General features: G+C 36.2%; 1 protein-coding gene across 1 annotated transcript; it reads right to left on the minus strand.

Annotated features, from left to right (window-relative positions):
* Positions 1–43: 43 nt before the first annotated feature.
* On the minus strand, positions 44–10,513 carry rcor1 (REST corepressor 1). Its single transcript, XM_016279867.1, has 13 exons — positions 9,763–10,513; positions 9,606–9,665; positions 8,966–9,046; positions 6,954–7,006; positions 4,424–4,585; positions 3,991–4,109; positions 3,725–3,800; positions 3,188–3,238; positions 2,459–2,662; positions 2,232–2,309; positions 2,056–2,113; positions 1,696–1,931; positions 44–1,529 (listed from the first exon to the last, which is right to left on the minus strand). The coding sequence occupies exons 1-13, from the start codon at positions 9,917–9,919 to the stop codon at positions 1,488–1,490; spliced, it is 1,377 nt and encodes a 458-aa protein (XP_016135353.1). The 5' UTR covers positions 9,920–10,513; the 3' UTR covers positions 44–1,487.
* Between the last annotated feature and the right edge of the window lie 471 nt (positions 10,514–10,984).

Below are 10,984 nucleotides of genomic sequence, written 5' to 3' on the forward strand. Positions count from 1 at the left end.
AAATGTGTTACCACTGCAATTTAATATTGAAAATTAATGGCCTAAATAACAAAATGTGATGTACAGAGGTTGAATAACACTCAATGCATTTGACAGTATAAATCCCTTAAGTTTATTATGACTAATGTGACAAACTGATTACATATACAGGCCAGTCTATGACCACATTAGCTCCCACCCACACACGCAGACACACAGAACTTCACCCCAACCGTGTACATGTTATCTGCACGCATAATAAGTTTAAAAAGGAGTTCACACATGTATGGTACCATTACAGTTATTAGAGGGAAAAAGTTGGTCGAAACAAGTGAGAGTGCATGTATTTTAAATAACTTATTCCATTTTCAAATTAAACAAAATACAAACAATATGAACCCATCTAACATTTATCTCCAAACACCATAATAAATTAGGATGTGTGGAAAAACACATACAAGCATGGAATAGTAAGTAGAAATGTAGATGTGCTGCCATATTTTGAAATTCTTACCTACACATGGCGATCCATATACGTTCAGACACCCCTAAGAGGGTGAAAAGCTTGACCTTGTCATGAAGAAGAAACTGTTCATGCATGCAAAACACAGTTCGAAATGAGATTTTAAAAATCCGAGCAAGAACAAAAAATACCTCCCATTCTGTTACAGCACTCTGCTGTGCCTGTTCTTACAGTCAACAGCTTCAGCCAAGAAACCTTTTGAGATAAAATGCATTTCAAAAACACCATGTACAAGGGTCCATGATTAAACGGTATATATATTACGACCTAATACTAAACCAACTCACTTAGACAATATAAGAGCTGCAAATCATCTCATTTTTAAAAGAATATTAAAATGGTTTAAATTTAATCTACACTGGCATTTCACTGTATCTATACAGTGCAGTTCGTATAATTCACTTTTTATGCAAATAAATAGCTTAATCCAACCAGAGATCAACTAACCCCCCAAACTATTTTAAAATAGCAAATCATATAACTAGATAATATGCTACAGTAACAAAAGTAACTGGAAAGGGATGTTGGACTAGGACCAAGTCAAAGTCCTATGTTTATATCAAGAAAGAGAGATGGTCAAGTGACATTAAACTCCTTCAGACTCCTTAAGAGATCTTTCAAGATCACAATTCTCTGTCCAATGACATTGGGATGGGTGTTTTATTCCCCCCACAACAGACCGATTACCATTTGTGGAGAATATAACTGTTGGAGCACCAGACTGGTAGAGACCAGACAAGATCTCCACTTCTGTTGGCAGTGATGATCCTAGTTCCGTAGAGTAGCTTGGTGAAGTTTGTGCTCCTATGCGGTAGCTCCTGTGAGAGTCCTGGGTTCAATAGTGGGGTGGGAGTTGGAGGGACAGGGATGGGGGAGGAATGTCCATTACGAAGAGGCTTCACTTGAGGCAACTGAAGCCTTAATGCCTCTTATGCACAGCTGTGATATTAACTGATCTGAGCTCGTCTGACTGCTGTTGGAGAACTCACGAAACTGAAGGGTTCTGTGTTTCCATTGCCGTTGGTTCCTGAAAATTATGATTTGATGATTATTCTCGAATGACATTGATAAACCAAAACCAGATGCAGGAAAAAATACTTCAATTAGACTGAGAATTTCCAGCCTGACTGGAATCTAAAGCCACATTTTGGTGGAAAAGCCCATTAACTAAGAGGTACTGATGGGAAACTGACCTCTGCCTGGTTTTCTGAAGGCCCCGGGGTGGTTCCCTCTTCGGATGACACCTCCATCTTCTCTTCATCTAAACCCTTCCGTCCCTCCACACCGTGCTCAGCTTCCCATTCCTGCAGTACCTCATCTAGGTTGAAGCGACGCCGGTAATTCACAAAGAAGTTTTTCACTTGAACCACTGACTTGTTGCCGATCACATCAGAAATGGCTTGGAAATCCCGCCCGTACTTCCTTATAGCTGAGAGAGGAAACCAACAATTGTCCAGAATTTCCCAACTTAAAACTTGCCATTTAAATAATCACTCATTATCCAGTAAGCCCCACAAACATGTGAGAAATGTGGCCAAATATAGGCAAAATACCTTGTACTGCAAGCAGCTGCTCTTCTGTGGTCCAGCGGGTATTAAATTTCTGATTAGCCTGAGGAAAACAAAGCACATTTACTGCATATCCTTTTGTGAATAAAATGCATAAAATGGTAAAGATGGCCCTCTATGAAATAATTGTGGTGGAAAGTAGTTCTAAATAATAGTATTACCTCAGATGGCCTAAACTCATCCACACCTGTGTCCAGCTTTTCTCTGAGGGCACTATTGTGCTGTTTAGTGCTTTGAATCTGTAAAAAGGGGTTATTTTTCAAACTTTTCAGTTTTAGACTGTCACATACTTCAAAACTACATTGCTCTCTGTCAGATTTACATCTAGTTCTACCAATAGTCTCACTGAGATGAAAGTGATGTTACTAAGAAGTAATAAAATGCTAACCTGTCGTTTTATGGCAATGACCTCCATATCCAGCTGTCTCAGAACACTAACTGAAGCCGGGCCGCTGCTAGACATTGCCGCCACATCATCGGAGTTTAAATGCATTCCTTTAGGAGGTTTCTTCTTTGCCCTGTGTAGGTTCCTCCCAGCAAGTCCCTGTACTTCTTTCTTAACATGCATTGACTTTTCTGCAAGATTTGCTGGCTGTACAAAAACAGCGAAAACAGAGCTATTTAAATCAGTGACTGATTTAAATTGTGTTTATTGCTGTAGATTTACTACTTCTGTACAGTCAATGAGCATTCCATATTAACAAAACAATAGATTAAAAAAACATTACATTTACATTTAATCATTTAGCAGCCGCTTTTATCCAAAGTGACTTACAAATGAGGACAATAGAAGCAATCAAACCAACAAAAGAGCAATAATATATAAGTGCTGTGACAAGTCCCGGTTAGTCTAACAGTACATTTAGCAAGTTTTATTTATATATACAAAGAATAAAAAGTAGATAGAAAATAGAATAGAGCTAGTGTTAGAGGGTCAAGTTATATATATATATTTTTTTTTTTACAATAATTAAAAAGAACACGCAGATAGTATAGAAAAAGAATAGAGAACGCTAGTGTTACAGAGGGTCAAGTTTTTTTCTTTTAATAAATAAAAAGAAAACAAGTAGATAGAATAGAAATAGAAATATACAGAAATACATATTTAGTACTGTACCTTCTGCACAACTGCAGGTTTTGAATCTTGTTTCTCAGGTCCAGACGTAACCTTAAAAGAGAACAAGTATTTTTTATGGAGGTAGATGGTCTACAAGTTAAGTGTAGCAGCACTGACAAAAGTCAATATATCCAAATAAAATAAAACGATAAATGAAAAGTTAAAAGATAAAGGCAAAAAAAAAAAAAATTTACATTAATAATAAAATATGGTAACACTATTTTATTTGTCCTTGTCACGTTACATTTACTTACTATAGTATTAACAATAAATTATGCATAATTACATGCAACTAACCAAGCCCTCATCTTAACACTAACCATATAGTAAGTACATGTAGTTAATTACTATTACTCAGTGCTTAAATGTACAATTACGCTGTAAGAAGGGCATCGCAAAATAAAGTATAACCTAAAGTATTATTGGGATTTTATTTAATATATAGTTTTATTTTAATTTAAAAGAATCATCTAATTATGTTAATGCACAACTGAAAAGTTGTAAAAATGTGCAGAAAAAAAAGTCCATTTACATTACCTCTTTCTTCTCATCCTTATTTGGCTCCAATTCTGCATCCCCTGGAGAGATGCAACTATTTTCTTCTCCATCATCACTACATGAAAAAAAAGGATTAAAGTTTCAAATATGACATTTCCTTTTCAACAATGGCAACATATTCTAAAAATAGATCATGCTAGCATTCCATGACAGCACAACTCATCTTTGATTAAGACTTTTAAAACCAAAGAAAACACAAAAGGAGACAGCAAAAATCCTATTAATAACTTCATGCCATAGCTGACCTCTCCTCTCTGTCTCTCTTCTGTTTGCGCGCATGGCGGTCCATCACACTCGTTTTACTGCGCGTTTTCTTCCACGAGTAATAGAATCTAACCAAGCTTGCAATTGACTTGTCTGGAAGCTGGAACAAAAAAAACAAAAAAAAAACTTGTTTGTAATCAAACACATAAGTGATGGAAACATCTGACATACCATAAGGATACATCATTATTCATGATCAAAGCTGACACCGATCCATTTGTAACAGTCAAAGTGTTCAAATTTAGGACTTGACAGAACCCATTTGGTCTTTATATGCACCAGTGACTGTCCATTAATGAGCTGGATTTCTGAGGCTCCTTATGATTGGTTGTCACTTCAATACATGAAGATGCTGCTTCTTTCAATTGCATGTTTTATTTTAATGTTGAGAGTGGTTTCAGTCATCTCACTCACCATCTGCTGGATGCGGTGAAACGTCTTTCCATGAAAGCTGAAACCCTGTTCAAACAGCACCTTGTCTTCAACTGTCCACTCATCTGGAAAAGGGGTGAAGTTGGGGAGATCTGCCAAAGATTTTTCAATGTTGTGTTTGTGCCAAAAAAGCATGCCCAATGCCTGTTAAATACAGAAAGCCACATCATGAGACTTCAATGGAAAGAAACTTAAACTATTTGAAATGTCAGACTTTAAAAGACGACTTATGTTTGACACTGTGAAACTGTAACTACAAGGGACATTTAATTAATGCAGCAGGGTTCCAGACATTTCTCGACCATTTTTTTCTGCCAGTGCAACTAAAATTTTGTGAGCGGTCGCACTGGCACACCCACGTCATAAGCGCTGCCATTTCTGTTGCATATGAGGAACATCAAATGGCAAGCGCAACAAAAGCGTAACGAACCCACACTACTCATTTGAGCAGCGCAGAGCAGCAAACTTGTCCGTGCTCAGAACAGGTTTACTCAGGAACCTGCGACACTGTTACTGCACAGCGCTGCGAGATCCAGTGAGAAGCATTTGAACTTGCAGCAGAATGAAAAAAAGTTGCTGCAAGATTAGGGATATGCCGGTATCAAATTTTCATGTTGCGATTAATTGCTAATGCTTTTATCACGGTATACGGTATTATCATGATATTTAAATTTAGTTGCAAAAAAGTGTTGTCATAATACAGTATAACAGGTTTAATAACTTCTTTCTTATAACAAAAATAACTCTCATAACTTTCAATACAATAAAGCAATACGCAAAAAAAAATTATAAAGTAAATATTTAAATTTAGTTGCAAAAAAGTGTTGTCATAATACAGTATAACAGGTTTAATAACTTCTTTCTTATAACAAAAATAACTCTCATAACTTTCAATACAATAAAGCAATACGCAAAAAAAAATTATAAAGTAAAAAAAAGTTTACACATTAAAGTGCAAAAGAATTATAAAGACCAATAGGTATCACTTTACAATAAGATCTCATTAGTTAACCTTAGTTAATACATTAACATTCACAATAGCTACATATAAAATACAACTCTTAGTTCATGTTAGCTCAGTTGCAACTTTTGATTTTAAGATCATGTTATTAAATATTGGAATTACCTAAGATTAATGAATGTTTAGAAGAATTTTTCATTTGCAGTTTATGTTAACTAATGAATTAACTAATGTCAACTAATGAAGCCCTAATGTAAAGCGTGACGAACAATAAAGAATCAAAACATGTAGTCCAGATTCAAATGTAAAAAAGTTTGAAAATAAATAGCCTATTAAGTCTAAATATTTAAGTATTTGGCACTGTGATGAACACCATAGCGAATACACAAATCTGAATGGCTGTTTAAATACGTTTCAGAAACGGAATGTAACGCAGCTGTTGTGTTTATGGTGTTTCCGGGGTAACGGCTGCATTTCTGCTGTCAGAGTGAATGTGCTTTCATCCAGAGCGTCTCTCACAAGCTCTGCCATGAGCTTCTCATCCGTGCTTGTTTACATGAAAGAGCGCATGCGTCTTTGACGCAGCATACAGCGGTTGTGCATTGTAACCAGTTGATGGGAAAAGAGTTCTTAAAATGCATTCAAAATTCTGAATAATTTGTAATAAATAATTATTCTCTGTATTTTGAAGTGCCCACGATAACAATATCGTGCATATTCATTATTGTGATATATCGCATTACCGAATACCAGCACATGTCTATGCAAGATCTAATGAGAAACATTCAAATTCTACACAGAATTATGTTATAAACAGTTCAAACAGCACTTACGTAGAAAACCAGAAGTAGTAACGCTAACTATAACCATGGTGTTGTGGTGGAAATAGTCGAATTTCATTTCATTTCATGCATTTCAAGGTTTGTACCTTTTGAAAGAGAAATTCATGAACTTTTCAATGACTATTTACTACCATTTACTTTATATACACACTTTAAAACTCTAAAAATTATCCAATTTTATTTTACTTTTAAAGGGATGACAAAAATATACTTTGTGGTAAACAAACACTTATGTAAAATTTAAAATAAATTGAAAAAAGACATCAAATTACCACTATAACCAGCAGAGTGGCACTAATAGGCTTATTAGTCATTCATTTCTACTTTTTGCTTCATGTTTTGAAATGATAAAATTACTATTATAAAATATAAAATCATCAAGAAATCAAATTTTGTAAAGGTTTTGCTCTTTTTTTTGTGTATGTAGTAAGAAAAGTCACAAAGTGCCTTGAAAAACAAACTTCACTGCGACTGAATCACACAAAGCAAGAGTGCTCCTTTTATAATCACTGAAGTTGTCGGTCAGTTCTGTAAAATACTATAGAAGAATAATGGTATGTTTAATAAGAGTAGCATATGTTAATTTTCTATATAAAACAATATAAAAACAAATATATATTATTTCCTTCAGAAATTTTTTTTTTTAACTTTCAAGTTCATCATTTTCACTGCAACAAATAAGCAGAACTTTCAATCATAATAATTTTACCTGCTCCATATTGTACCCATGTTTTTCTTTGGCTATTGCAATGTACTCATCCACTGCAACAAACAAGGGAAAATCATTAGAATATAACTCAAAATTAAATCATGTCTAAAACTAAAAACCCTTGAAATATAAATATTTATTTCACATATAAAATACATTTCTTTATAGACTGATGACAAATATCTTATACAAAAAATATTTCCTCCTATATTATAGCCTTCTCAATGCTGTTGCATGCCTGATTTATAGGAGACCTATTATGCCACTTTTTATAATATGTAATATAAGTCTCAGGTGTCCCTAGAATGTGTCTGTGAAGTTTCAGCTCAAAATACCCCACAGATTATTATATCATTTTAAAAATGCCTATTTTGAGCGGAAGCAGAAGCACGTTTTCGTGCATGTCTCTTTAAATGCAAATGAGCTTTTTCCAGAATAGGGCTGTGCCTTTACAGCTCATAGATACTCTGCTAAAAAATGTGTTTGACTTTAAAGGGTTACTCCACCCCAAAATGAAAATTGTCATTAATCACTTACCCCCAAAAGCTTTGTTCGTCTTCAGAACACAATTTAAGATATTTTGGATGAAAACCGGGAGGCTTGTGACTGTCCCATTGACTGCCAAGTAAATAACACTGTCAAGGCCCAGAAAAGTATGAAAGACATCGTCAAAATAGTCCATCTGCCATCAGTGGTTCAATCTGAATTTCATGAAGCGACGAGAATACTTTTTGTACGCAAATAAAACAAAAATAATGACTTTATTCAACAATTCGTCTCCTCCGCATCACCGTAGCACCATTTTAGAGAGTATCTGTGTCAGCCGCACCACACAGATACGCTGTTTTCATTCAAATCAAAGCGTAAATAAATGTAGAAAACGTATCTGTGTGGTGCGACTGACACAGACAAGTAGAACAGTATACGCAGTTTGCTTTCAGTGGATACTCTCCAAAATGGTGCTACGGTGACACAGAGACGACAAATTGTTGAATAAAGTCATTATTTTTGTTTTCTTTACAAACAAAGTATTCTAGTCGCTTCATGAAATTCAGATTGAACCACTGATGGCAGATGGACTAATTTGACAATGTCTTTCATACTTTTCTGGGCCTTGACAGTGTTATTTACTTGGCAGTCAATGGGACAGTCACAAGCCTCCCGGTTTTCATCCAAAATATCTTAAATTGTGTTCTGAAGACGCACAAAGCTTTTACAGGTTTGGAACGACATGGAGGTAAGTGATTAATGACAACATTTTCATTTTGGTGTGGAGTAACCCTTTAATTATCATGTCTATCTCACTGAAATCATGCATTTTAAACCATACTAGTTTAAACTTCTGATATACGGTTTTCTGAGTGCACACGTCTGAAGCACACGTACAGAAAGCAGCTGTCACACAGCATATGAGTACTAAACTAAGTTCTCTTTCATGTCTTATTACACAAACTGTCAAATACACACAAATTTGTTAAAAACACGAGTTACAGTCGGTTATGTCTGTGAAGGTAAACAGCTGGGAAAGAAATTGCATGTTTATATTAGATCTGTGTGGCAGCAGCGTAATATACAGTAAATAAATCAAATCCACTGCTCTCTTGTCTCCTCTGGAACAGCATACTATCAAACTACTAATATTCTATGCAAATTGTAGAATTGATGCGTATCTCACATACCATTTCTAAAAAAACTGAAAGTATTATACAGTAATAGGAAGCCAGTGTTTCATTTTGAACACAATCCGTTTCATTGGCTGCATCAGCACAAGCCTCTTGTCTTCCATTGGCTGGACAAACAGTCCAGCGCTAGACTCAACTGTTGGCTAATGATGCCATTTTGGGCTAGTCTGCATGCTCAAGCGGATCAAAATTTTGTGTGTTCACTTTTGTTTGCATGAATCACACAACAGAAGTGTCTGAACAATACCACTGTGAAACATGGAGTGCCAATATACATTTAAAAAAACGTTTCATATTTATAGAGTCAATTAACACTCAAAAATGACTCACATTTGGCCTCTGGTATACTTGGATTTGGAAACCACACCAGCATTCCCAGATTATCTCTCTCTTGGCTTGCCTTTGCTACCTCTGATGAAAAGAGAGAGACATTAGTGGATTAAACAAGAATGCATCCATCTATTTTGATTTCAAACAAAATCAATGTTAATACTAATAGCCTTTTTATTTAATTCAAAGACCTTTCCCTACAGAGCTTCTAATAAATCCAAGAAACCAAATCTTTTGATATTTGAGTAACAATAAAAATGAAATGTTTAAAGTTTAGGGAAATTAAACAAATTAAATGAAATCAGAATTACACATTTCTTTTTTTTTTTTTTTTAATGCCGGATGAATGCAGTTTTCTTACCAAATATACAGTCAATGATTGACATCAGGTGCTCATTATCATCACCTCAAGTTTCAAACAATAGTCAACCAACTAAAGTTTTTTTATTTTAACCTCTTTTTCATAACAACAATTGACCACTTTCAGTGTAGGTTGCCAGCGAGACAAAAAAATGTAAATATTATTCTTGCTAAACATGAAGTGCACTAAACGGACGAACTATTCCGGACAGTGTTTGAGGCTATTACGCCATCCACCCTGTGTTGTCAATGAACCTTCCAACACTCAAAAGCCACAAACCAGGATCATAATCAGGAACAACTGCCTGATACTGCGGTCCAACTCGCATCCCGCCTGCACCTTGTGAGTGACAAAAGAACAAATAAGATGAACTGATTACATTCATCAGAAGTGTATGAACTTGTGAAGAGCGACCGAGGCTACCACCATGACTTACCATGCTCGTCATCACTTGAGGAACCCGAACTTCCTTCCTCCCATGAATGGTTGCTGTTCCCATTTGAAGTAAAACTTTTGGCCGGATTATTCACAGAGTTTCTGCCCCTTCTTTTACCCGATATCTCAGCGGTGCCCTTCTCCAACATCGCAGGCATCTTGACAGCGAAACGCAAAGGAGCTTGAAGGAACTTGGGCTCGCTGGCTGCTCGCTATAGCTAAGCTAACTAAGCTCAACTGCTCTGATCTGAAACAAATAACACCGTCCTGCACTGATGCAAACTCCCCCCAACTGGCAATATAGAGTTACGAACACTCAAAAATGTGCATCGAATGCATTATATTTCCCCCAGTCGCGTTAATAAATGAAGTTTCGCTTTGGAGGCAGATAAAAGCACATACAGCTGCAGTGCTAGCAGACAGTGCGGCTGCTCTGGCGTTAGCTCTCTCGCTCTCTCTCTCTCTCTTTCTCTGATTGACCTGCTTTAGCTAACGTCAGTTCCTCTTCAAGACAGAAATTCAAACTTTTGCACACAATGAACAAGCTGATTATTTCCCGAGACCAAGCGTCGAAGCAGTGTTTGTCTAGAAAACATCTATGTGCATGAAAAACAACTCTAGACAAATATAATCCGTTGCATCAGCTGGCACTCCCTACTTATGGACTAGTTTAGTGAAAACCATCAATGCATCACTATAGCAAAAAGATCCCCTTTATATTTGATATTCTTGATGCTGTTTTGCAGCATACCATTAACCATCACACTGCTTCCCCAGTCGCGTTAATAAATGAAGTTTCGCTTTGGAGGCAGATAAAAGCACATACAGCTGCAGTGCTAGCAGACAGTGCGGCTGCTCTGGCGTTAGCTCTCTCGCTCTCTCTCTCTCTCTCTCTCTCTTTCTCTGATTGACCTGCTTTAGCTAACGTCAGTTCCTCTTCAAGACAGAAATTCAAACTTCTGCACACAATGAACAAGCTGATTATTTCCCGAGACCAAGCGTCGAAGCAGTGTTTGTCTAGAAAACATCTATGTGCATGAAAAACAACTCTAGACAAATATAATCCGTTGCATCAGCTGGCACTCCCTACTTATGGACTAGTTTAGTGAAAACCATCAATGCATCACTATAGCAAAAAGATCCCCTTTATATTTGATATTCTTGATGCTGTTTTGCAGCATACCATTAACCATCACACTGCTTCATAAAACTCGAAACTCAAG

Source organism: Sinocyclocheilus grahami, unplaced genomic scaffold, assembly GCF_001515645.1.
Source record: "Sinocyclocheilus grahami isolate Dianchi unplaced genomic scaffold, SAMN03320097.WGS_v1.1 scaffold134.1, whole genome shotgun sequence".
In the NCBI taxonomy this organism is placed as follows: domain Eukaryota; kingdom Metazoa; phylum Chordata; class Actinopteri; order Cypriniformes; family Cyprinidae; genus Sinocyclocheilus; species Sinocyclocheilus grahami.